At 52.9% G+C, this 25,743-nt stretch overlaps 11 protein-coding genes across 11 annotated transcripts; 6 read left to right on the top strand and 5 right to left on the bottom strand.

Annotated features, from left to right (window-relative positions):
* Window positions 1–62: 62 nt before the first annotated feature.
* On the top strand, window positions 63–2,492 carry dbp4 (RNA-dependent ATPase HCA4; the record flags this gene model as incomplete). The annotated part of the gene is made up of 1 exon (XM_057199033.1): window positions 63–2,492. One exon carries the CDS (start codon window positions 63–65, stop codon window positions 2,490–2,492), a length of 2,430 nt encoding a protein of 809 aa, XP_057049734.1.
* Window positions 2,493–3,273: 781 nt separating this feature from the next.
* Window positions 3,274–5,158, top strand: N7474_007622 (amino acid permease; the record flags this gene model as incomplete). Its single annotated transcript, XM_057199032.1, has 6 exons — window positions 3,274–3,599; window positions 3,654–3,855; window positions 3,904–3,945; window positions 4,004–4,152; window positions 4,207–4,671; window positions 4,726–5,158. The coding sequence occupies 6 exons, from the start codon at window positions 3,274–3,276 to the stop codon at window positions 5,156–5,158; spliced, it is 1,617 nt and encodes a 538-aa protein (XP_057049733.1).
* A 1,198-nt stretch (window positions 5,159–6,356) lies between these two features.
* sclB (uncharacterized protein) lies at window positions 6,357–7,823 on the bottom strand (the record flags this gene model as incomplete). Its single annotated transcript, XM_057199031.1, has 2 exons — window positions 6,357–7,355; window positions 7,407–7,823. The coding sequence occupies 2 exons, from the start codon at window positions 7,821–7,823 to the stop codon at window positions 6,357–6,359; spliced, it is 1,416 nt and encodes a 471-aa protein (XP_057049732.1).
* Window positions 7,824–10,286: 2,463 nt separating this feature from the next.
* Window positions 10,287–10,973, top strand: N7474_007620 (uncharacterized protein; the record flags this gene model as incomplete). Its single annotated transcript, XM_057199030.1, has 2 exons — window positions 10,287–10,482; window positions 10,846–10,973. The coding sequence occupies 2 exons, from the start codon at window positions 10,287–10,289 to the stop codon at window positions 10,971–10,973; spliced, it is 324 nt and encodes a 107-aa protein (XP_057049731.1).
* A 415-nt stretch (window positions 10,974–11,388) lies between these two features.
* Window positions 11,389–14,145, bottom strand: N7474_007619 (ATP-dependent RNA helicase DBP10; the record flags this gene model as incomplete). The annotated part of the gene is made up of 1 exon (XM_057199029.1): window positions 11,389–14,145. One exon carries the CDS (start codon window positions 14,143–14,145, stop codon window positions 11,389–11,391), a length of 2,757 nt encoding a protein of 918 aa, XP_057049730.1.
* Window positions 14,146–14,469: 324 nt separating this feature from the next.
* Window positions 14,470–15,416, top strand: N7474_007618 (uncharacterized protein; the record flags this gene model as incomplete). Its single annotated transcript, XM_057199028.1, has 3 exons — window positions 14,470–14,473; window positions 14,531–14,625; window positions 14,682–15,416. 3 exons carry the CDS (start codon window positions 14,470–14,472, stop codon window positions 15,414–15,416), a joined length of 834 nt encoding a protein of 277 aa, XP_057049729.1.
* A 465-nt stretch (window positions 15,417–15,881) lies between these two features.
* Window positions 15,882–17,853, bottom strand: N7474_007617 (MATE family efflux transporter; the record flags this gene model as incomplete). The annotated part of the gene is made up of 2 exons (XM_057199027.1): window positions 15,882–16,688; window positions 16,744–17,853. The coding sequence occupies 2 exons, from the start codon at window positions 17,851–17,853 to the stop codon at window positions 15,882–15,884; spliced, it is 1,917 nt and encodes a 638-aa protein (XP_057049728.1).
* Window positions 17,854–18,465: 612 nt separating this feature from the next.
* N7474_007616 (DUF202 domain-containing protein) lies at window positions 18,466–19,163 on the top strand (the record flags this gene model as incomplete). The annotated part of the gene is made up of 2 exons (XM_057199026.1): window positions 18,466–18,560; window positions 18,743–19,163. 2 exons carry the CDS (start codon window positions 18,466–18,468, stop codon window positions 19,161–19,163), a joined length of 516 nt encoding a protein of 171 aa, XP_057049727.1.
* Window positions 19,164–19,421: 258 nt separating this feature from the next.
* idi1 (isopentenyl-diphosphate delta-isomerase IDI1) lies at window positions 19,422–20,346 on the bottom strand (the record flags this gene model as incomplete). The annotated part of the gene is made up of 2 exons (XM_057199025.1): window positions 19,422–19,996; window positions 20,106–20,346. 2 exons carry the CDS (start codon window positions 20,344–20,346, stop codon window positions 19,422–19,424), a joined length of 816 nt encoding a protein of 271 aa, XP_057049726.1.
* A 328-nt stretch (window positions 20,347–20,674) lies between these two features.
* N7474_007614 (TauD/TfdA dioxygenase family protein) lies at window positions 20,675–21,959 on the bottom strand (the record flags this gene model as incomplete). Its single annotated transcript, XM_057199024.1, has 3 exons — window positions 20,675–20,867; window positions 20,916–21,457; window positions 21,516–21,959. 3 exons carry the CDS (start codon window positions 21,957–21,959, stop codon window positions 20,675–20,677), a joined length of 1,179 nt encoding a protein of 392 aa, XP_057049725.1.
* A 1,296-nt stretch (window positions 21,960–23,255) lies between these two features.
* N7474_007613 (uncharacterized protein) lies at window positions 23,256–25,429 on the top strand (the record flags this gene model as incomplete). Its single annotated transcript, XM_057199023.1, has 13 exons — window positions 23,256–23,430; window positions 23,487–23,544; window positions 23,605–23,743; window positions 23,794–23,872; window positions 23,930–24,116; window positions 24,172–24,277; window positions 24,334–24,458; window positions 24,510–24,554; window positions 24,611–24,714; window positions 24,764–24,819; window positions 24,868–24,983; window positions 25,050–25,280; window positions 25,330–25,429. 13 exons carry the CDS (start codon window positions 23,256–23,258, stop codon window positions 25,427–25,429), a joined length of 1,521 nt encoding a protein of 506 aa, XP_057049724.1.
* Window positions 25,430–25,743: the final 314 nt, after the last annotated feature.

Genomic DNA, 25,743 nt, shown 5'->3' with positions numbered 1-25,743 from the left:
TTTCACCGCCGGGCAGATTTTCGATTCTCTCCAGCAGCAACAGACGGACAAACAGACAAATCATGGCGCCAGCGCGGGCTTCCCATGGCAAGCAAAAACCTCATACTGACTCTGGTCGGGTGCTGAAGCGCAAGCGCGACCAGGATGAGCTGTCCACACTCGCCCAACGGGTCGACGACCTCGACCCCAAGGCCGCCGTCAAAAACTTCTCCGAACTGCCTCTCTCCGAACCGACAGCCTCCGGTCTCGAGGCCTCTCACTACAAGTCTCTGACCGATATTCAGTCGCGCGCGATCTCCCATGCACTCAAGGGCCGCGATATCCTAGGCGCTGCCAAGACCGGTAGCGGCAAGACACTGGCCTTCCTGATACCCGTTCTTGAAAATCTGTACCGCAAACAATGGACTGAATACGACGGTCTGGGAGCGTTGATTCTCTCTCCAACCCGTGAATTGGCCGTTCAGATTTTCGAGGTTTTGCGGAAGGTGGGCCGATATCATGCTTTCTCTGCTGGCTTGGTCATCGGCGGGAAGAGTCTGCGCGAGGAGCAGGAACGATTGGGACGCATGAATATTTTGGTCTGCACACCTGGTCGCATGCTCCAGCATCTCGATCAGACTGCTATGCTAGAGACACACAATTTCCAGATGCTGGTGATGGACGAAGCGGACCGGATTATGGACATGGGTTTCCAAAAGACGGTGGATGCGATCATCGACCACCTTCCGAAGGAGCATCAGACGATGCTCTTCAGTGCTACGCAAACAAAAAAGGTTTCAGACCTCGCTCGTTTGAGCCTGAAGGACCCCGAGTATGTTGCGGTGCATGAAGCGGCCGCTGCGGCGACACCCGCAACCCTCCAACAACACTATGTCGTTACTCCGCTACCTCAAAAGCTTGATACTTTATGGAGCTTTATCCGCAGCAACCTCAAATCCAAGACCGTGGTCTTTCTATCGTCGGGGAAGCAAGTCCGATTCGTCTACGAGTCCTTCCGTCATCTTCAGCCAGGTATTCCGCTGTTGCATCTTCACGGCAAGCAGAAGCAGGGTGGCCGACTGGATATTACGACCAAATTCTCCCAGGCCCAGCACTCGGTACTCTTTGCCACGGATGTCGCTGCCCGAGGTTTGGATTTCCCCGCTGTTGACTGGGTTATCCAAATGGACTGCCCAGAAGATGCCGACACATACATTCACCGTGTCGGACGGACAGCCCGGTACGAGCGGGTTGGACGCGCCGTGCTGTTCCTTGACCCCAGCGAGGAGAAGGGCATGCTGAAACGACTTGAGCAGAAGAAGGTGCCCATCGAGCGGATCAACATCAAGGCAAATAAGCAGCAGAGCATCAAAAATCAACTGCAAAACATGTGTTTCAAGGACCCAGAGCTGAAGTACCTAGGACAAAAAGCATTTATCTCATACGTCAAGTCGGTATACGTGCAAAAGGACAAGGAAATTTTCCACCTGAAGGAGCTGTCATTGGAAGACTTGGCTTCTAGCATGGGGTTGCCTGGTGCGCCACGCATCAAGTTCATCAAGGGCGATGACACCAAGGAGCGCAAGAACGCGTCTCGCAAGATGACCCAACTCTCGAGTGACGAAGAAGACGATTCGGACGTGGATGGCCAGAAGAAGCCAAAGAAGAAGGACGAAAACCAGGTGCGGACACGGTACGACCGCATGTTCGAGCGCCGCAACCAAGATGTGCTGGCGGATCACTATTCGAAACTCATCAATGACGATGGCACTCTGGTTGCACCCGATACCAACGAGGGTGGCGAAGACGCAGACGAGGACGCCGATTTCCTATCTGTCAAACGTCGGTTTGCCGCGGGAGACGTAGGTCTCGACCAGGCCGAGTCCGATTCCGAGGACTCCGACGACCAGCGAGCAACCAAGGTGGTGCAGATCGACGGCAAGGAGCCACTCGTTATTGACTCCAAGCGACGCGAGAAGCTACTCAAGTCGAAGAAGAAACTTCTTAAGTACAAGGGCAAAGGAACGAAGCTTATCTACGACGACGAGGGCAACGCGCACGAGGTCTACGAGATGGAAGACGAAGAGCACTTCAAGGCTCGTGGGGCTGCCGACGTCCAGCGCGAGCGCTTCCTGGCCGAGGAAACTGAACGCACGCGTCACGCCGATCTCGAGGACAAGGAGCTGGCCCGCGAGAAGCGTCGCGAGAAGAAGGAAAAGCGACGGGCTCGCGAACGCGCTCTTGCCGACGAAGAGGCCGAGGAGGAGCGGGGTGTGCAGCTACTCCCGTTCGTTGGCGACGATGTCGAGTCTGTGGGTTCCGAGCCCGAAGAGCCAACCCGCCCGAGCAAGAAGCAGCGCGTCTCTGCCGAGTCGGACGACGAGAGCGAGGAAGAGTCCCGGCCACGCAAGTCCAAGAGCAAGGCCAAGAAGAACAAATCCGCCGCTACGGATCCGGCGCAGATCGAAACCTTGCAGGATCTGGAGGCGTTGGCCAGCGGTCTTTTGGGGTAGGCTGTTTGTCAGTTTCTTTTCGAGCGATTTTTCAAAAGCATCCATGTATCTTCTTCTCTATATCGGCTGTTGCATTGGTATCTGCATTTACATAATCCTTAACAGAGTTCTTTCTATCGTACAACTTTGTGCCTATTTCCGTTGTGGCATGTTATGCAGCAGCATCTTTACTCTGAAGGCTGATGTATATGCCCGGGCTCTGATTGGCTGGAGGCAGATGAGGGCCTACATCATGGGACTCGCGATGGTGTTTTCGCTGGCATTATTATAGTTACAGGTTCACCTCCCATAAGCACTCTAGACTTTATTGATGGCGCCAGGAGAACAATAATAAGCAAATCGTGCAGAATCGGAAAGTGGAGCCCCTGCGATATCCATGTGGTTGCGAGTGGAGCTGGTTGAATTTTTTTGACACATCGGGCGGCTTTCGCCTCTTGTGCCCCATCCAGTCATTGTCGCGCAAAATCACGCCATCGTAGCGACTAGAAGGTGTCTTTGAAACGTAGTCCGCAATCGTGATGTTTCCTTCCTCTTTGTATACACGTCGCTGCAGCTTCGCCGGGGTGAACTAATTACTGCGCGGTCACGAGACTCCGGGGATTAGGGCACGGACGGGTTCAACACGCTCGGCCCCAGAAGCTAGGTGACACTAACGCGAGGAGGCGACAACTCATGCGGAGAACCGTTTCTGAGGAGTCGAAGCGCATACAATCAGCCAGGTAGAGAGACCAAAGTCCTCGCCTGCGCTTCACCGGCCTGCCAGCACATATATACATCCGTCATGGCTGATATCGAAAAATATCCCGCTCCCACGGAGGAGTCCTCCAAAGGCCAGGGGTACGACGCGGATGGCGTGTCTAACCCATTCGTCAATGCCGATAAGTTGTCGCGTCGGCTGTCCGCACGCCAGGTGCAGATGATCGCCATTGGTGGTACTATCGGCACGGGTCTGTTTTTGGGCACGGGCGAGTCACTCGCGACGGGCGGGCCTGCGTCGATGCTCATTGCATATGCCATTTGCGGCGGCATTGTGTTTGTGACAATGCTGTGTCTGGGCGAGATGGCTGCATTCGTTCCCGTGGCCGGGTCGTTCTGTACCTATGCGGGGTGAGTCCATTTGTGATGCATCGGAAACAACTGCAATGCTGACGTAGCGTCTAGGCGGTTTGTTGATGATGCGCTTGGATTTGCGCTGACTTGGAACTATTGGTTCAATGATGCCGTTTCAACTGCGTCGGATATCATTGCCCTCCAGTTGCTATTACAGTTCTGGACCGACAATTTCCCTGGCTGGGGCATCAGTTTAATCTTCTTGGTTGTTGTCATTGCGCTCAATATCCTGTCCGTCCGAGTATATGGCGAGGTACGTATTCTTTCTTCCTTCGGTTTGATGTAGCCTAACTAGTGCCAGGTTGAATATTGGTTGAGTTTACTCAAAGTAATCACTATTGTGGTACGTTATCATCTCAGTCAGATGTGCCCCAGTGAATCCCTGACATATCCCTCTCAAGATCTTTATCATCCTTGGCATAGCCGTCAATTGCGGTGGAAACACCGATCACGAGTACATTGGCGGCAAATACTGGCATATTGGGGATGCACCTTTTGTTGGCGGCATCGGAGGCTTCGCTTCGGTGTTCGTGACAGCTTCATTCGCCTAGTAAGTTGCCACCGAAAGCTTACATTAGCTGAATGGCACTGACATCCATGATAGCGGCGGAACCGAATCCATTGCTATCACGGCTGGCGAGACCAAGGATCCCGCCAAGAACTTGCCAAAGGTTGTACGCAATGTCTTTTGGCGTATTTTGCTCTTCTACATCCTATCAATTTTGATCGTCGGTCTGAACGTGCCATATACGCACAAGGGCCTTTCAGATGGCAACACCCGCACCAGCCCGTTCACCATTGTCTTCGAAGAAGCCGGCAGTGCCGTTGCGGGCAGCTTTATCAACGCTGTGATCATGACCTCGGTTATTTCCGCTGCCAATCACGCACTCTTCGCTGGCTCACGATTGTTGTACACGCTCGCCGTTGATGGATATGCGCCTCGCTTCTTCGGTAGTCTCAATCGCTTCCATGTGCCTTGGGTTGCCGTTCTGGGCACCTCCGTGATTAGTGGGCTGTGCTTCGGTGCCAGCTACATTGGCGCTGGCAAGCTGTGGTCGTGGTTGCAAAAGTATGCTCCCTTTCCTTTTACTTTCGTTTTTGTATATGGTACTAACATACGCAGCATCGTCGGCGTCTCCAACCAACTCTCTTGGATCTGTATCTGCCTCGCTTCCCTCCGCTTTCGGTCCGCTGTTCACAAGCAAGGCCTGGAACATCTCCTCCCTTTCAAGAATTGGACATATCCTTACGGCCCTATCATCGCCGTCGGCCTGAATATCGTATTAGTCCTCGTCCAGGGATGGGAGTGCTTCAGCCCGCATTTCCAAGGTGTCGATTTCGTCTCATACTACATTGAGATCCCCATTATGATTGTCATGTTTTTTGCATGGAAGGTCATCAGGCGTACAAAATTTGTCAGGACATCTGAGATGGACTTGCAGACTGATCGATATGATTTGGGCGCCGGGCAAACTGAGCAGGTTCTACAAGAAACAGACAGGAAAAACCGCCTGCTGGCCAAGGTGGAGCGATTTGGACAATGGCTGTTTTTGTAGAAGATCTCGTGATACCTTGTCTATATATGCTTGTTTGGCTTAGGTAGTCTTAATAGAGGTCTATAAGACAGATCATTTACTGTGTCCGCAGTCACATTGTACCCTGATCATCTCAATCTCACTAAGAAAGCCGCCACCCACCAAATGAAATTATAAAAGCGCGACTATGTTTATACTTTTAGTCATCCAGCTGGAGATAACTCATTTGTTCGAAAAGGTCGTGTCACGGAGGGGCTACTTCGTGAGGTGGTGAAAGATGCGTCGGATAAGGAGACTTAAGGTTTTTGTTTGTGATCCGCCTGCCATGGAGCAGTCGTTGGTCGGTTCGCGGGGGTCTCCGGGGATCTTGACGAACATGGGATCCGCCAAGGAACAAATCTATCAATTATAATGGGTGATAACCTGTTAAGTAGAGTGGACTTACTGTACAATGTACAATATCCCTCGGAGGAATTCTCAAGAAACAAACAAGTTGAGCTTTTTAGCCTATTTGGGTAATGGCCGCGGTAGAAGTAAAGCTGTGGGTGAAGTCTAACCCGACTGCATTCTCAAGACCTAAACACAGAAAGAGAAGAGACAGCCCATTTACGAAGGCAAATAGTAAATACCACCTGCCTTTAAAGACTGCCCTGCCTGAAAAATGAATAAACCACCCACATAACATTCTTGGCCATAACCCAGCCAGGAAATAGAGAACCAAAAAAAAAAAAAAAGTCCGAATGCGAGACAAAACCCCCATTGCTCCTCCAAACGCCGTGCTGTATCTTCAAACAATCCGCGCATAACTATAGGGGGTACTCGCAAATAGAAAGAGAATAGGAAAAAGAAAAGAACAAAATGCTGCGCGAGAAATGAGTGCTCTAGACCACCGGCTGCATCCATATCGATATTGAAAGAGCGCCGTGAACTTGAAATGATATCAAATAAGCGACGCATGCTAGTCAAAAAGCAAAACCTAGTCTGGAAATCATGTCGAAATAAACTGATGTAGACTTTTGGGAATCCCGTGGAAGGAAACAAACGATAACGTGGATGTTGGCGCATGAACCAAGCGCCGCGATGAAGGGTATCAATATGAGCTGCCTGTAGACCCTGCTACATAGCTGAGAAATAGAATTATACAATAATAAGCGAATTGTTTTGAAGTTCGCGGTAACCGAGGTTAGAAAGGTGGGTCTGGAGGACGGACAATAGGAGCCTAGTCGTTCACCATGTCATCCAAGGCCATTCTTCGTCGCTTAACAGGGCGTGGTTCCTGGCTTTCGGCTTCGGTGCTTGACGGTTCAATTCGGGTGCCCGTCGAAGGGGATTGGCCTGGAGCTGCTGCGGAAGGCAGCTCAATTGGTCCGGTATGTCTAGGTGTAGGATCGATAGGGCCTGCCGTTGAAGAAGATCGTTGATGGGAGAATGGATGTGAAAATACGGGTCGATGAAGCGAATCTGCCGGCCGAAGTTCTTGCAGACTTTCCTGTCGACCAGAGAGAGCCCAAGTGGTTGGATATGGATCGCTCAATCGGTGTGCATGATGAGGCGTGCTAGGTCTGGCCGTTGCTTGGTGAATTGGGGGAAGCCGAACTGGTGAGTCAATGTGCCCTTCACGGGTGGTATGAGCAAGGCGAGGATCACCCATCGGAGGTCGAATGTCGGAATATGGGAGCAGAGGAACCCCAAGCGATGGTTGATGCTGAGACGGAGATGTAGGTGGTGGCAATGCTGGCCCAATATACGGATGGAACCGTCTTTCCATGCCAGCTGGCATGCTACCTGTTAGAATAGGGTGGAAGCCTCCTGCCATCGAGGCAAAGGCAGGCGGCGGTTGGCTCAGTGCCGGCGGGACTGCTGATCCTGAAGAAAATGGTCGTCGAGCTGCAGCTCCCGGAATCGACGGAGCAGGGCCCATGGGCCGGGTTAGAGGAAAGACAGAAGCCGACCATCGTTGCGGCTGGTCGCGCGGCACTCCCCCTCCGATCACAGGGGAGCCAGCTTCCCCCAATGTCCGTAGATCCGTCACAGGCCGTATTTCGCGTGAAGACGTGGCGCGGTGCATAGGATTGCGCCGTGAGTGTGCGGCTGGCTGAGCCTCCACCCCCGGAACAGAGGGGGCTTCTGGTTGTGTGGTAAAAGTCTGGAGAGAAGAGTCCTCCGCTTTGAGCGGTGGCCGTCCTCGTTTCTTGTGCGTAACATCCACACATGATGACTTCGCTAGTTGTCAGGGGATTGTAGATGATCAAGAATGCAGCAAACTTACAGCTTTGCCAGCGAGAACACATCGTCGACATGGGCGTGCTGAATCACATCCGAGATGCTTCTTCTTACAGTTAACACAGGCCGAAGCCACATGCGCTTTTGTTCGGCGCGTCGGCCTAGGGCCTAATGAGCGGACCGTCGTTACCGGCGTAGAGCCTCCCACCGTCGGCGCTGGATATGATGGCGGACCTGGCGGAGGCAAAGATGAGGTCAACAACGGCGGCAACGCACTTTGCTCTCCATGCTCTGGTAGTGGTGCTCGTGAAGGCAGAGCCTCACTAACTGCAGGCAGCTGCTGTGACGGCCCGGTACCTGTCTCCTCGACCGTAGTAGATGTTACGGATTCAGATGTCGGTTGGGCTCTTGGTTTCTCGGCGGATGTCTGCGAGGGCTCCTCTTCCGGAGGAGACCCCGACATCGATTGACGAGGTGAAGAAGCCCGGGGGCTGCACCCTCGAGCATTGGTAGACCAAGGACGATTCAACGGAAGCCGCTCTGGGCCCGAGTTGAACCGGGGCTGTCCAAACTGGGAGGGGGTAAGGCTCGGAGGGCAAAGCACGAGTGATTGCATCGGGGACCAGGCAGGAAAAGGAAAGGGCCCACGGGGCAGGTGTTCCTGGCGGATCTCGTTCACAAAAGGGGACCACTGGCTCCTGCACTTTGTGGCAGCATCTCCGGACTACCGGGTAGGGTGGTACTGGGGTGATGTATGCGCAGCGGTGTAGGATCAATATCCGGTCGTCATCAAGCTGCCCAGACGTGAGTCCGAGGACCACTCGAGCTTATAATCCAGGGCTAAAGAGATCCGCTATTGGAGGGGTCAGCAAATAGGCTGCATCGATCAGCGGGAGATTTCCAGATCATGACAGCAGGGTTACTCATGTCTCCCATCCCAGGGCGACTTATTGCAGGATGGCGGTCGATCATCGAGCTAGGAGGTGCAGCGCCGCAAAATGTCAAAGCCCCCACACGCCTTACCTATCTGTCTCGGCCATAGCCCACGTTCATGGGGGAAGGAAACAGAAGAAACGGGGGTGAACTATACCCTGATGCATACACCCATACGATAGTGGACCCGTCGAGTGGAAACACTGGCAATAGTCGTGGACAAAAGTAGCACACCGGGGGCCTGTAGGCTCCGAACTTCCACCAGCAGCACATTTGACAGAGGGAGAAATCCGAGCGGGTCGTGGAGACAGAGAAGGAAAGTAGTGGTCAGTGCAGGCAGCACTAGTAGCTGATAGACCTGATCTCCGTCATGGTAGATCTTTGCGAATAATGGGGCAGGTCTGTCCAACGGTACGGGTATGGGCCAATAGTTCAGGTGTAAAGGGGGGGAACGCCCCAGGAGTGGATCAGTCGTATCGTTCGCTCTCTCTGTCTTGCTGTTCAAACTCTCATCTACTGTTCTGTCCATGGGTGGCTTGCATTAGAACCATGGGGGCAGCAGTTCCGCTGTCAGTGCCACCCCAAAGGGGAAAAACCCCAGCTGGAGGAAGGGATCGGATTGCACTAAGACCGCAAAAAGACAGGCCAGGTGGTGCCCTGATGCCAATCAGGCCCGGAAGCAAGGCTAGAGGATTGACGGATCGACGGCGCCCGCAGCCATTGCCAATAGTCAAGCTCGGCAATGAAAATGCACATTCCGTTTGACAATTGTACTGCATGTCCCTCTGTGGGAGAACAAAAAAAACATGCTTAATTTTTTTCCACATCACCCCTTGGCTTGTTGCAACCCTCCATCGGAGCAAACAGGTCTTGTATGTAATGCTCGGGGTGTTTTAGTTTTTTAGTTCTATTTTTTTTTATTTATTTATTTTCGTTTTCAACTCCTCGCGGGCGATAACCCAAATGATTATCTCCAACGAGGAATCCGAGTTGTCCCCTCTCCCTGCCTTGTTGCTGCCACCGGTTCGAGGCCCGTCTTGACACTGATATCAGGTCTAGCCGGTCTTAAAGGTCATCGTTATTCTCCGCAAGTGGAGAAGGCACGAAGGGGCCCACTCAGGGCAATCATGATTGTATGACCAAGGCGATCAATAGTAACGAAAATTCTCATATACTCCGTGGTACGAGGTAGGGGTTACTGTTGCAGTCGCCCTGAGCTTGCAGATCAAGGGTCATCGGCCTTCCGGGATGCAAGGCTGGGGCGCTCAGTAACCTCGTCTCACAACAGAGAAAAGGTGCTGGCCCTGGGGGCCAGGAGTCGGACAGCCGCAGGCACGGTGGTTCAGTTCTCGGGTTGGATCGGCGCCCTGGATCACGAATGGTTCGCGCCGGCAAGTGATACCGATAACGAGGCCCCATCAACACGCAAGTCAGGTACAGCACGGGAGACTGGATTTGCTGGACTCTTTCCATTTTGAGACATGGAAAAATCCCTCCGCCCTCCCTTCCTTCCATGCCATGCGGAGGAATCCTCCAAAAAAGAAAAAGAAAAAGAAAAAAAAAACCCCCCTCTATTTTCCGGGGCCAGATTCCAGGCGGCAATCGTCCAACAAGATGTGGCTGCAGCCTCCGCGACCCTAGAAGGCGATCACACGGCCTTGATCAGCCTCGCAGAGCGTGCGCACTGCTGACGAAACCGTCATCCCTGGCTTTGTCGAAGCATCTGCAGGGTGCTTCCATTCCGAACGCCCCCGTCATCGTCCTCGAGGAGGATGTCCCAGTCAGGAAGTAGTGGCCCCAATCACTCTGGACACGAAAAACCAGCGGACAGACAAAGTGGGCGGGGGAATAATAATGTATTGATGGTTTAGCGGCAGATCGCGGCAGCTAGCCACTCACATCAGGGGAGGGGGAAATAGCCTATTTTCCGTGTCTTTCCCGAAGTGAAGCAAGCGGAGAACAGGCAAAGAGGCACTGGAAAAATTCCATGAGAATGTACATCGAGGAAAGGGGCTCGGAGGTGCCAAAAAAGACACCAATGGGCACATTATTACTGCGCGGTGGAACATGCCGCACGCGGGGCAGCAAGGGGCCTTGTCACCAGGATGAGTTCATGCACGATCGACCTTTTAGCGGCCTCAATAGTGCGAACCAGCTTGGTCCGGGCCGCCATAGTCTGGCCCGTTCGAGTTAGTGGCTTGTGCTGCCCCCTCCATCGGGTGCGACAAGTGAGGCACCCAGCGCTGTGGAAAGATAGGGGTTTGCTTTTTGCTGCGATGCAAGTCAGGTAAGAGAGTGTTTTTTTCTTCTTTCGATATGTCTGAGAAACCTAAGAAACTTTGAGTAAGTATAGAGAGAGAGAGAGAGCAAGGTAGAGAAAATAGAGTCACGGGACCGGCGGAACCCTGAAAAGCGCCAACAATTAGGCTGCGCTAATCGCTGACACCGGTCCCAAAAAATCGCCGACGCCTCACTAGCACAATCAATAGCTTGATTTTCATCACACTCGGAGATTATTCCAACTCGTGGGCTAGCATCCGCCCCTAGCCTAGTCTACCGTCTGGATAGCTACAGGGCCAACGACGTGGTCAAGCGTTACACTACCTACCGCACTCTCGTGGCCATGCGGCCGCCGGGCTCTTCCCCAATCCCGGTTGCGATCCTCACTCACATGATATGATGCAGCGCCAGTTGAGTTCGTCAACGGCGCGCTCCCCTAACGCGCCCGAGGCCTGAGCTCAGCGGCTGTGACATGATTGGGTCTGGGGGAGGAGCTGGCGTTGGAGCTGAGTATCGCAATCGCTGTGGATAGTAATTCTGTTGAGATACTTCGTCATCCAGCTCGGGGCTGCTGTCAGGATAGGGCCGGATGGGTTTCCAATCTACCCTCGTATGGTCCCAGGCCTGGGACGACCTCCTGTTCCAACAGGCCGGGTCAGAGATATCACAAAGATCACGTTGGATTGGGACGTGCTCGTTGATAGAAAAATGCGAGAGAGCAAAACAAAGTAGGCCAGGGCATATTAAATGCAATAAATGGTATCTTGAATAATGCATTATAGACAGCATCTATACACAGTACATCAAATCTGAAATCACCGCTTCCTCGATGGCCGGGCATTCTTCTCGCGCCGCCTCTGTTGGAGCTTGCGTGCTTTGCGAATATCATCAGTCGAGTGAATCTCGCTCTTTCCACCAGCTGCAGCACCACCCGGTTTGCTAAAGTTACGCTCCTTGGCCGCCGCATTTTTCTTCTTCATTTTCTCGAAGTCGTCCCGGAGCGGATCTGCCCGCTTAGGCGCCTGGTCCTTTTGATGCCGGAATCGCCGTCCACCGCCGAAGCCGGATTTGAATCCGTTCGCCATCCCAGGTGTTTCAGCCTCACCTACGCGAGGGATGTGGTCAAGTCGCTTGCCCTTCTTCCATGCTTGGAAGCGGCCGCTCCGGAAGCTGGCAGCGATCTTGGCACCGCTCTCACCTCGGACTAGTCGCTCGCCCTTGGAGCCGTCTTCATCGTTTTGTCGAGCGACGTACTTCTTGTGTCGTTTGTCCCAGCGCATGATGGAGCGTGCCTCGCCGAAGCCCTTGGCACCTTCGTCTCCAGTAAGATCCATAGTTACGTTGCGAGACGCCTGGGTAAAGTTCTGATTTGTGCCCGAGTGAACACCGTAGGCCCGGTCTTCAGCCATGTTGTGGTTGGCAGGCGTATATCCCATAAAGTAGTCAGGGTTTTGGAACGATGTGGCAGACACATCGTTTTTCTTGGTGGTTGGTTGTGAATAGGCGGAGAAGGTGACCTCAAGGTCGGAATCAGATGCCATCGACATGTTGTCACCCGCTTCTTGTGGAACGTCATCGTCCTCTTCGTCAAAGCCGCTTTCCGCAGCCGCATTGGCTTCCCCTGACTCGAGCAACTCGGATTGTTCATTCGCCTGTGCCCGCTTCTTTTTGGCATCCACAGTCTTGCGGATGCGTTTGATTGTATCAATGGAGGCATCGCCTTCGGTTTTACCATTGCGTCGGTTATTGGCCTCGAAAATGGTCTCCTGTGGCCGGTAGCCACCGATCCGGGCAAGCATGTTCTCACGCTCGGCTTCCATCTGGTTCGCTGCATCATTGAATAACGGATGAATTGTGGACCAGTCCTCTGAGGAGACAACCTGCTTGGCTCGCTTGGCACTTTCCAGTGAAGCAGCATTGCGCGTGCGCATGTACAGCTTCTCACCCTTCTGGGCAACTTGTCTCTGGGTAGCAATGTCCGCATCTTCATCTAGAACCTTAGTCACCCATTCACAGCTGCGGGACAACGCATCCCGGGGGACGCATCCCGTGACAACGTCCTCGGCAAAGTTGACCTGATCCCCAAACTGGCGGCCTAGAACCAGTCGTCGGCCAAGGAACAGCTGAAGATCAAGAAGGTACGGCACATCTGCGTCCCGAACCAAACTGTAACTCCATCCCTTCTGGCCAGCTCGAGCCGTACGCCCGACACGGTGAACAAAGATTTTTGGTTGCGACGGGAAATCGTAGTTGATGACATTAGCCAGCACGGGAATGTCGATACCTCTAGCGGCCACGTCTGTGACGACCAAAATATTGGATAAGCCTTGTCTGAAATTCTCAACCTGGATCTTGCGAGCCGTTTGATCCAGGGAACCGTAGGCATAAGACGTTGCGAATCCCGCCTCAATCAGCAAAGCGTATAGGTAGTCGACATGATGCTTGGTCGCGGCGAACACAATTGTCGAATGCTTGGTGGGAGATTCTTTGTAGATGGACTTTTGCTTTTCCGGACGCTTGCGTTTATTGAATCCTTTCCCTTTCTCATTCTCCTCCTGACGGCGTTGGCTTTGCTCTGTAGCACCGGTAGGCATTTGAATGACCTCGTGCAAGATATAGAGCAAAGCACCTTCTTTGTCAGACGTCTTGATCGCAAAGAATGCGTTCTGAAGATCTGGAGAGATTTTGCTCTCAGCATCAAGTCGCACCAAACTTGGCTCCTGTAAGCCTGCACGAGCAAATTCCACCAGCGACTTAGGCAGAGTCGCAGAGAAGAGAAGCGTTTGCCGGGTGTGAGGGAGTCCGTGGAGAATCTCGGTCAACTGCGCAGCGAAGCCCATTTCGAACAGCCGATCAGCTTCATCGAAGACGACATAGCGGATGCTAGACAGATCCAGGTCCATTTCCACTTTCAGATGCAGGAATCGGCCGGGGGTTGCGATGATGATATCAGGGTTGCTAGTCATCATTCCAAACTGTTCCTCCAGACTGTCTCCACCAACGAGAAGGACAGCCCGAAGATCTGTTCCTCGTCCCATCTCCTTGATTACTTTCATGGTCTGCAAGGCCAGTTCTCGCGACGGCGACATAATCAGAGCACGAGCGCCGAACTGGGTGTTGTGGCGCTTTAACTTTTGGACCATGGGAATGACGAACGCGGCAGTCTTGCCAGAACCAGTCCGCGCCATACCGACCACATCCTTGTCGTCCATAATCACGGGGATGGTCTTCCGCTGAATGGGAGTGGGCACAGAGAAGCCTTTGCGGGTAATGGCTTTCAACAGATTGCTGCTCAATCCCATAGCTTGGAAACCGCCACCTTTCTTCACCGTACGGCCTTTGAGGTTCGATCCTTTACGGTTGGCAGATGCCTGCCGACTCGCGATGAAAGCCGCATCGCCGTCGTCGTCATCGTCGGCGCCGAGAAAATCGAGATCCTGAGAGGCAGATGCTGGCTTGTTCTGGTGAGGTCGAATCGGGATCTCATTGTCGGAGTCGTCGTTTTGGAACAGCGCATTCGTGATATCGAATTCGGTCTCCGACGCAGCGGGAGAGGCTGCACGGCGAGGCATTATAGAACGCGCTGCCAAAGCAGGGCAAAAAAAACGTTTGTCAGGTTAAGGTGCAAGTCCCATGGATGTAATGCAGTGACAGAAGCAAAACTCGAACCGCAACAATCTCACTCAAGTCAGTCAAGCGCATGGTCTGCTTGTCAACGGAACCGCAAAAAATCAAAAAAATTGCCGGGCGGTGAATCATGGTCGGACAAATGATGAACCGAGTCCCCACCAATTTTATGCCTCAGGCAGCCAGTCGCGGTTCAGACACGCTCCCCGAAGCAGTAAATTGATTCCTGTTTCGACCCGCCGAGACACAACCGCGCAGACACACACACCATGGGTATGTCCTGACCTGATCTACCATCTATTCTCTGCTAATGACTCATCGTTCGTCCAGACGGGGGCTACAATAATTACAACTCGTACGGCGGTCAGTCCGGCGGCGGCGGCGGATTCATGCCGGGCGAAACGACCAGCCCAGCAGGAGGCAAGGTACGCGTACTTTCGCGTGTGCTGAAGAGAAACGACATATCTAATTTCAAATCTAGAATACTGACCGCGACAACAAGACCATCCGCCCTGTAACAGTCAAGCAAATCCTCGACGCGAGGCAGACATACCCCGAAGCGCCGTTCCAGATCGACAACGCAGACGTGGCCAACGTCCAGTTCGCCGGGCAAGTGCGCAACATCAGCACGCAGAGCACAAATGTGACGTACAAGATCGACGACGGCACGGGCGAGATCGAGGTCAAGCAATGGATCGACTCGCAGACGGCCGATGGCATGGACATGGACGGCGGGGCCAAGGCGCCAGCTAAGAACGAGGTTGAGCTGAACGGGTACGCCAAGGTGTTTGGTAGCATCAAGAACTTCAACAACAAGCGCTATGTCGGCTCGCATGCGGTCCGGCCGCTGACCGATATCAATGAGCTGCACTGCCATCTGCTCGAGGCTACCGCTTGCCACCTCTTCTTCACTCGGGGACCGCCTGGTGGTGCCGGTGGTGCGAACGGTGCAGGCACGGACACGGCGATGGGTGGTGCGGAAGACTACGGCCAGGCCCAGGCTCTGGCGTCGATGTCGCCCGTGGCGAGGAAGGTCTATACCCTGCTCAAGTCGGAATCTGCGGAAGACACCGGCATGCATATGCAGATGATCGCGACCCGACTCGGTTTGCCTGTCACGGATGTGGCCAAGGCCGGAGATGAGCTTATTAGCGCCAGTGTAATCTTCTCGACGACCGATGAGCAGACATGGGCGATTCTCGATTACAACAGCTGATCAGCGTGAAAAAAAATTACATGTGCAGACAGCTCAAATGATATCATGATATGATTTAGACTCTCTTTTCAATAGTCGGGCGTGAAACACCTCGGTGATCTGTAGATATTATTCTTCGACTGTCGTTCCTAATTTGGACGGCATATCTCATATCTAGTGCCAGTGTCGGCAGTCTCCTGTTACAAGGACGGCGCCCCAGCGGGCGGAATTCTTTTGTCCCTTTTATCCCGTACCCCTTGCTCGCCAACTCTGTCTGTTCATCTCTCGATTCCTCTCTCCTGACTGCCATTCATGCATCTCCAGTGTTTTTGACAGAAGATGTAGTATTCACTCGACTCGCGCTGATGCATAGATACACACGAAATGCAAGACAATGCGCCACCCGAAACCATATACAGAATCAAAACTTTTCGGACATCGACCTCATGCCTCACAGGCCGACATCATGCACATGCATACATACATCTAAGTCAATTCGTTCCTCTCGAGAGCTTCTTCGACTGACCGGTCCCAGTTAGCACGACCGATCCAGATGAATTCTATCAACGAGACAAGCCCGAGAGCGAGAGCAACTCCCGTCCACAGACCCATAACGCCCCAGCCCAGCCCAAATGTCGTGCCCATGCTGATCGGCATGGCAATGACATAGTAGCAGAAGAGCTGAATATACCCGCCCACCTCTTGACGGCCGAGGCCGCGGAGAATACCGTTGCAGTTCGCTGCAAGAGCGTCGAAGAGCTGGAACGCAGCACAAAGAGGAAGTACCTCGGCGACCAGATCGACGACTTCGGACTCGGAGCTAAACAGACGCGGGATGTATGATCGAAGCGATGAGAGGAGAATCATGTTGAATAGGCCGACGATCACGGCGCCCCAGAAGCTCACCTTGGCGGATGTCTTTGCGGCATCCACCAGGGTCGCGCCGATCAAATTTGCAACGCGGGTGCTGCCAGCGATCGAGAGCGGGAAAGGGATTTGCCATGTGATGCTGGAGATGGTCGCAAGGACAGACTGGGCCGCGAGTTCGGTGGTTCCGAGATACGAAGACGCCAGCGTCAACACCTCAAAAGCTATACACTCGGCCTCGACCATGATCAGACCCGGAAGCGCGAGGCGGATCATCGGCCCCCAGTTCTGGAATGCTCGACGAGTAAACCCGCACCAGCACTCTGATCCCACGGCGAAGTATACGTATACGAGCAGACACAGCGGGAGGAGAGTCTCGGTGATGACCACTGCAATCGGAGCTCCAACGAAACCCCATCCAAGTTTCTGGAGGGATGAGAGTTAGTATGACCCATCACGATGGCAGAATGGGCAGGCTTACCCAAACAAAAAACCAGTTCATGAAGGCGTTCAGCGGAGCACAGACGATCAAGACGTACAGGGAGGCGGAAAAGACACCCTGCGCCTGAAGATATCGTTTACCACTCTCGAAACAAGCATACCCGGGAGTTCCCAGGAGAGCAATCTTCAGGTACAGACCCGCCATCTTCGCGACTTCTTGTTCCGGGACGATCTTGGTGAGAATATGCTCGGAGAAGTACCAGAGAATTGCCACTGGAATGGTGACCAGCCACAGGAAGTAAATCATTCGCAGCATTTGCAGGCCGACCAGCTTCTTCTTGCCAGAGCCATACGCCTGGGCACAGAGCGTATCCAAGCTCGTCGCCAAGCCCGAATAGACCGCATTGCCCGTGATGCTCACGGTCATACTGGCCAAACTCACCGCGCCGAGCTCTTCCTTCCCGATGTGACCCAGGGTGAAGATACTGGCCACGGTCAGGGAATACTGCAGCAGGAATGTGGCCATCAGCGGCAATGAGTATTTGCCAATGACCTGGGCTTCGCGTTGCCATGTCGTATGAATCATTCCCGCCGCGACGGCCTCTTCCCATTTGCGGTCGATCTCGTTCAGGTTCAGCTGGTCATTGCTCGTGGCCGGTCGGAGCAAGGCCGTGGTCTCCGTCGTCAGGGCTGTCTCAAAATCTGGCTCGGAGGGGTCCGACGAGGGTGTCTTGGACGGGCCTTGCTGGGCAGAGGCTTGGATGCGGGAGAAGAGATCGCTGATCTTGTGCTGCAGGCCATGGGGCTCGGAGATGACATGGTTATCGCTCAGCAGATGGCGTTCTTCCTCGATGGCCTGTTCGCGTTCCCTCTGGCTCAGTGGCTGTTGGTCTCCACTGGCCGGGATCATCGTCCCGTGATTGACTGTAGTGAAATACCCGGGGCGGCGATATGAGCCCGCCAGGGAATATGGATTGGTCCCCGGCTGGCTGCTGCTCAGGCGGGCCACGGGGACGCCATCGGGGCCATCACTGAGGTCCTCGTCGCCATAATCCGCCAGATCCCGGGCAATGGATGCTTCCGCGAGGGGCGAGCTGGAGGTGAATGAGCTTCCGAAGGGGCTCGCGGAGCGGATGTGGCGAGGCGGCATGGTGAGAGAGATGTGGTTTTTTACTGGACCGCCCACATCATCTACAGAGAAGCGTGGCACACCCTGGATATTTGCCGAGGGAGAGAGGAGGGAAAAGAGAGCGCGGTAGAGAGATAAGAAAACCAAGACGGTGGAGCCGAGTGGAGTGCGGGTCTCCCGTGACTTTTACTCCATGATCCCAGGATCAGCATGGCACTCGCTTGACTCCTGTAGTGGTCGCATGTAGTCAGTCTGTATGGTCGAAATGGACCATGACTGGGGATGTCCTCCATCCGGAATCCTTGGATCGCCTAGTAGGAACGACACTGGACGGAGCCATCATCATCATGATCATACAACATGTAGATAATACCAGGAGAAGGGCCCGACCAGACCACAAGCGCCCTACAACCTGCGCCCTACCAGCGGTAGTCCATACTATCTATCCATCCATCCGCACCGCGACTACTCTCCACCGCACCCGATCGATCGCATGCCAGCCTGACATCATCCGCAAGCGGGGGGTCACATGACGGGCGATCCCTTCTCCACGTTTTTGCCCTCTTCTTCCTGCGGTTCCTGTTCTGCGCTCTTAATTCTCCGTCTCAGGGTCTGGGTGGGAATTGTTCCAGTATGCCTGCACCGGTCATACAGCCGCGGCCGGTCGGCCCCCGGTCCTACAATCCGCTGATCGATCCCATCCACGCCAAACCCGTCCTCGTCGAAGAGTAAGTTTCCCGGTGTCAGACCTGCATCTCCGGTCTATGTGAAATCCCTTACTTCCCTTATCTGATGCTCGCCTCTATCTGAAAGTCGATCTCTTTCGACCCTGTGCATACGATGGCGACCCCTCCATGCCACATGTCCCGCCCCCACACTCGCCAGGAATGTTCTCTAACCTTCTCCCCAGGCACATCGAAGATCAAACCCACATCTTCCTCTCCCGCCCCTACCTCGGCGCCCTCCTCTTCGAGAACCAATCCTCGGATGCCCGCGACCACTGCGCCAATGAGCGCACCTTCCTTTCCTGGCTCCGTCTGTCCATGTACCTCGCCGTCGTCGCGCTCGCCATCATCATCTCTTTCCATTTCACCAACGAGCCGACCCGCCTCGAGCGCAATATGGCCCTGCCGCTCGGGATTGTTTTCTGGCTTCTGAGCTTGACGTGTTTGGCGAATGGCTTTGCGAACTATGCGCGCACCGTCATGAAGTATAGTCGCAAGGCCGCCCTGGTGCAGAGTGGTTGGAAGACCCAGGTGGTTTTTACGGTGGTTGGGACGGCCATTTTGGGGAGCTGTATCTTGTTCCTGTCGACGGCTCGTCAGACGTAATGATCCGTGTTTTTTCTTTGGGGGTTTCTCTTCCCATCAGCGGCGGCGTTTGGAAGCATTGCATTGGGATCCTTTCTTCTTCGGGTTCTCTGTACCTATTCGGCAGTATATCCTTAACCATTAACATCTGCGAATAGGATGGGCAGTCACATTGATGTATCTCTGGGCTATACAAATGAAATCAAAACTGAGGTATCAAGGTCCATGTGCGCATAACGGTGATTAGGAGTAGAAGAAGGGACAGCTGACGATCACCCTTTACATCCGACGGATCTCCTTCTCGCCCTTATACTTGTCCAGCGCCGCAGTGCCCAGGTGGCTCCACCACTCGAACAGCATCGAGTTGCAAATGAGCTTGAACCACGGTGTGAACTTCAGCCCGGGCTGCTCGAACATCTTCTTCAGCTCCTCCGCCGACACGTACGTGGTATCCCGGACCTCATTCAGGTTCGGCTCCAGATCGACATCCGCCTGGATGAAGAGGATGTAGTCGATCTCGTGCTCGCCCCACTTGCCATCGCTCGGCGCCTTGTAGTGAATCCGCGTGAAGAACTCGAACTTGTCCAGCGGCACTTGCTCCGGCTTGATGCCCAGCTCGTGGTTCAATTTCCGCTGCGCTGCGTGCTTCACGCCCACCACTGCTGCGTCCAGCTCTGCGCCCGTCTCGCCGGGAATTCCTAGTGGGTGAGAGCAGCATGTATTGGTCCACATATCGGGGAACGTGATCTTCTCCGTGGCACGCTGTTGGAGCAGGAGGCGGTTGTTGGAGTCGAAAAGGAAGACGGAGAATGCTCGGTGCAGGAGACCTTTGTCGATGTTGGTCATCAAGTGGCCTATCGAAGAGTCAATATCAGTTGTATTCTTTTGCGATTTTCTTGTTGGAAGCTCTGAACGACTGCCCCGCTTCCCCGGGTTTTGCGAAAGAGAAGAAAAAAAACTTACAGGTCTTCTTGCTGGCACTGCCAATGGGTCTGTCATTGTTGTCCAAGACAATGCAGACCTCATCCATCAGCCGGACTTGTTCGTCATCGTAGCCCTCCAAATCTCCTGTTGAGCGAGCGGTCTGGTTGGTGGCGGAGGGGAAAACTTCCCGAGCCAGGGAGGTGTCAACCTCGGGGAAGAGAGTGGCCACATTGTCCGCGGTGATCTCCGGTGGAGCGGTCATTGTCATTGTTGCGCTCATTGTGAAGGGTCTATCAGGGGTGGTGCAAAGAATTATTGGGTTGGAAAAAGGACGAACAAACGAAAGTTTCCCCAACACAATGCCGATCGGCGGGCGGTGAGCGAGATCTCTTGCCCCTGATTTTCAAGGCCAAAATATTGATCAGCCTCGCAACTGTCCAATAGTTGGCGTCAATGGGACTGACCGGCAGTGTACAACCCGCAAGGGTGTTACAGCCAACGCTCGTGTACGACTTCCTTTCTAACCACCATGCCCGAAGACGTGGAATTTCGGCTCAGTAGAACTAAACAGATGGCATAACTATAATAACACACTAGTAATGCGCACCCTAGCTTTGCGCCTGTTGCAAAATGCCCGCCGCTTCCAGCTCCTGGATTTCGTCTGGCCCCAAAAGCCCCAGATTCTCACGCCGGGTGGGCGCCTTGGGGTCAAAGATTGGCTTCTCCGCCAATGCAGTCACCCGCGTCCCGTGCCTCGGCTGCGATCCTTCATAGTCCCAGCTCGCGTTATGGATAGTAATTCTGTACCAACGTGAGTGCCTGCGAATAATCAATCAGGGCGTTACTGACCTGTTATCCCATAGTGCACTAGTCCGGGGTCTCCATTTGAGTCGAACCTGGATATCGGGGTTCTTTTCGTAAACATCACACAGATATCCGAGGATCACATCACTTTCGGCCTTGTCAAGACCAACTATCCTGTCGGTCATGGCCCGATTCACCCAGAGTGCTTTCCACCCCGTCGCCGGATGGACGCGAACCATGTAATGTTCCCGCTCTACATATTTGGGCCCAGCCTCGGGGTTCTTGCGGTCCAGATAAGGATGCGCTGAACGGTAAATGGCAGTCTTACCGTCAATAAATTTACGGAACGCCGGTGAGAGCTTCTCGTATGCGGCGTATCCACTGGCCCACAGAGTGTCGCCACCGATGGTGGGCACAGTGTCGTTATGCAAGTGTGTCACTCCGGCGGGCTGTCTCTCATGAACGAGATCGGTATGCCAGCGAGAGTTCCCACCGGGGTGACGGAAGTTGGGTGTTCGCTCTGTTGCAGCCAGATCTGGCCAGATGACCGTCACACCAGGAACTCCGGGGACCTGGGGTACTTGGGGCTGCAAAGTCAAATGGTCAACAGATGAACTGAGAAACGACAGACCGCACGAATCATACGTGAACCTCGATCTCGCCGTACCACTCTCCTAGCTCCTTCTGCTGCTGCGGAGAGAGATCTTGATCTCGGAAGAAGACCACGCTTCGTTCCGCAATCAGCAAGCCCAGCTCATCCTTCTGCTTGTCGCTGAGGTCCTTGAGCTGCAAGCCAACAATCTCGGTTCCAATATGTCTGGTGAGATGGTTCACTTCTGTGGCCGCGGATAGTAGTGCCTTCTTCTCGGGGTCTGCACGGGTCCCTGGGTCCACATGCGGACGGTCATAGTCTCGGACGTTGTAAACGTCGTCGCGATAGAGAGGACGTGACGGTCGATAAGGATAACCCTGGCTGAGGTCAACCCCGGCCTTCTCCAGACGTTCTCGTGCCGGTGCCGGCAGAGCGAGACTGTCCTTTCGAGGCTCAGCGACGTCAACGATCCTCGGGTCAATGGGAACGGGAACCATGGTGATGTGCGATATTGGCTTTCAAGTCTCGACTGTCTGTGTTCTACGATCAGCACTGGCGCCCAAAATATTTCTCAAATATATTCTTCGCACGCGATCTGCGCCGGGATCTGCTCGGGATTTGAAGTTGCACTCGCATCGCCTTTGCGCTGGGTTTATACCTGGGGATTGAGCACATCATCACCACCCCCCATTACGACTTCTGCAAGGCAGCGCACGGCGGATTTGAAATCCAAATTGTGAACTGAGAATTGATCCATTCTAACCCCTCACCTGTTGCCAACTTCAGAAGATATGTTTCACTCTATTTGGTCGCTGACCCATGTGTTGACGCCCAGCTCCTGCAATCACCCCGGCGGGGAAACTCCGATATCAGCGAGCACGCCTGCCATCATGCTAATTGCAAATTGAAGGATTCGGATCAGTAAACATCCGGACGCCTTTCTCAGGCTATGTGGTCTTCGGGGTTTGGTAGAACGGGATGATCTCGAAGTTGTTCGTGTCGCCCGTGATGGAGGGCTGTAGTGGAAGACGAGAAAGCATAACGGGTGGCTGTCGCGATACGTGTTTGACCAGTGAGACTTCAATTATATTTCGATACTTAAACTGTAGCTTATACTTCAGTCCGGCTCTGGTCAAGCTGTCCATACGTCGGTCATGTATTCCTTGCCCTAACTCCTCGATCGGGACAGCGATCCTGATATTTCCTATCCAGATTGAGTCTTTACGAAATTATTTCGTGCATAATAGATTATCACAAACTTTATTCTCACAATCCAGCCGTACTCTGCAGTCTGGCTGGATCTAACGCGGGGTCTGATGCCGCTGGCACACCATCGCCGAATTGTATGACGAGCTCTAGAGCACGGGCGATGATACTTGCCTAGCGCACTATGACAACAGCAACATCCTGGCAAAGTATCTAGCTGTTTCGGCGAATCTCCACACGCTGATTCTCACGATGGCGTTCGCTGTTTATCTTGAATGGGCAATGTTGAACATTCGCGCAGGGATTGCGCCAACATCTCCATCCGTAATTTGACAGATCCCCTCTTGATGGGTTGATCCCGAGATACGCGCAACTTGTCCTTGAATCCATCCCCGCTCTTTGATGGTCCGTCAGGAAATCCAACCAGACAAGCACGCGATGAAGCTATGTCCAAGTTGAGTCTCTTGCGCCGTTGCGGGTACGTCAGAAACTTTGGCTGTCCCGTACAGATAAGAAGCATTCTCCCGGAATGACAGCCTTTCTGGAACATCTGACGTTGTCTGGCCTTTGCGAGGAGATAGATCACCATGTCAACCTCCTCCACCGTCGTTGTCGAACAAGGCGGCTCCACGGCGCCGGTCGTTCAGACGAAAGCCAAGCGGCGCTGGGTCAGCTATATCTGGGATACGTTTGACAAGTCGCCAGAGGAGCGTCGGTTACTGTTCAAGCTGGATTCAGCTATCCTCACCTTTGCATCGTTAGGTGAGTGCCTATGGAGGCATATTCTGTCTGATAAAGCTAACCAGCTTCGTTCTCAGGGTACTTCATCAAGTATCTGGACCAAATTAACATCAACAATGCGTTTGTATCTGGGATGTACGTTGACTCTCTGCTGCAATGTTTCGTATCGATTTCTGGATAATAATGTTTTCGCAGGAAGGAAGATTTGGGCATGTACGGTAACGAACTCAACTACATGCAGACGTGTTGGACTGTCGGCTACGTTATTGGCGAGGTTCCGAGCAATCTCCTTTTAACCCGCGTGAGACCGCGATACTGGATTCCAGCTGCGGAGGTACTGTGCCGTTCTTAGAGTAGGTTCGTTCTCTACTGACATATTCTCAGCTCCTCTGGACCGTTCTTACTTTCTCGATGTCGAGATGCAACACATCTACCCAATTTTATGTGTTGAGATTCTTCGTCGGTAGGTTTCTACTTCAAGACATGCCTGAAGCAATATAACTGACTCGATCTAATGCAGGACTCGCGGAAAGCACCTTCTACCCCGGCATGCAATACATAATTGGTTCCTGGTACCGAAAGGATGAGCTAGCAAAACGGTCGTGCATTTTCCACACAAGCAGCGGAATTGCAAGCATGTTCTCCGGTTACCTTATGGAAGCCGTTTTTAGACTCGGAGGACAAGGGGGATTCAAAGGTTGGCAATGGTAAGCGGATCCTGCTATTCAGAAGAAGGAACTTGAGATTCTGACTTTTCAATAGGCTCTTTCTGGTTAATGGAATTATTTCACTTCCAGTGGCATTGGCCGGATTCTTTGTGTTGCCTGATGTGCCTGAGATCTCGAGTCCATGGTACCTCAGTAAAGAGGTATCTATAACCGCCCGCTTGCTACCGATCAATGCCGTTGCTAACCTGCAATCTAGGAAGTTGCTCTTGCCCAGAAACGTATGCGGATGGAGGGACGACAGAACCGGGGCCCATTTACCCGAGCAAAACTCAAGAAAATATTTACCTCATGGCATATCTACCTTTTGATTGTCCTATACGTGTGAGACAAGCCACCGCGTGAAGTTTCAACGAGTCAGCTAACTCTTCTCAGATCGTTCAACAATGCCGCTGCAGGTAGTCAACCTATATTTCAGCAGTAAGTAATTTTGTTTAAATATTTATCTCTATGGCCCCGCTGACCTTTTGTGGTAGGTTTTTGAAAGATTCTACAAACCCCAAGTACTCCGTGGATCAGATAAACGCATACCCAACAACCACTTATGCTGTCCAAGTTGTAACAACATTGATTTATGCCTGTGAGCAGCCTGCCTTGTTTCACCTTCATAGATTCTAATATTCATTTAGGGCTATCTGATACTGTTCTGAAAGGCAGACGGTGGCCACCTATCATCTTCGGCGCAGTGAGTACATTCGTGTATCCCAGGAAATGAGTCCTAACATATGTTCAGTGCGTCAACATCTTGTGCTACGTCTCCCTGGCAGTTTGGGACATTCCAATTGGTTGGAAATGGGCTTGCTATATTCTTTGCGGTGGTGGATTTGGACTCAGTGGTCTCTGCATGGCGTAAGTGATCTCGTTCTGCATAGGATACAGTTAGGATACAGTTTCTAACCATTTTGCCTGTCACAGTTGGGCTCACGAGATTTGCGCTGGCGACAACGAAGAGCGAGCTCTGGTGATTGGAAGTATGAACGAAATGGCTTACTTTTTTCAGGCCTGGCTACCACTTATTATTTGGCTCCAAGTTGATGCACCTCAGTATCGAAAGGGATTCATCGGCACGACTATTCTGTCTGTCATTTTGATCATAACTGCCTTGGTAATCCGAAGCCTTCAGCATAAGGAAGATGCTGAGAAAGAGTGAGCCGTGTCCTTTATGTTCATTGTACACTTCTAACACCCACTACAGGAAACGGATTTACGACGCACAAGAGACAGACGAGATAGAAGAGGGCTTGACGGACTCTCCTGGCCTTACTCCGATTGACAAAAAACCTCCAAAGGTTTAAGTGGCGTAGAAGTACATCTGATATATGTTTCAGTTTTGGGAGTAGAGACAACCAGATATACACATGCTATAAAGAAGTTCTAGCAGATGCGAGCAGCTGCTCTTCACCCAATGATATAAGCATTTCTTTTCATGAATGTACCTGTAAGCAATATTAAACATACCGGTTACTGTCTCTTTATTAGTATGGTGTCTATTCGGTCAAGGTGTATAGCTGAGCTTAGTTATACCTGAGACATCCATTGGTATTTCGAAGGACATGCCGATTTCTGGTGTTAACCGTGCGCTATGGTGTGATGATTTTTTGATAAAAGC

This window comes from Penicillium riverlandense, assembly GCF_028828495.1.
Source record: "Penicillium riverlandense strain IBT 135883 chromosome Unknown utg000007l_segment0_segment0, whole genome shotgun sequence".
Classification (NCBI taxonomy): domain Eukaryota; kingdom Fungi; phylum Ascomycota; class Eurotiomycetes; order Eurotiales; family Aspergillaceae; genus Penicillium; species Penicillium riverlandense.
Note: the sequence above shows the minus strand (reverse complement) of the source record. Positions and strands in the feature narration are given on the sequence as shown.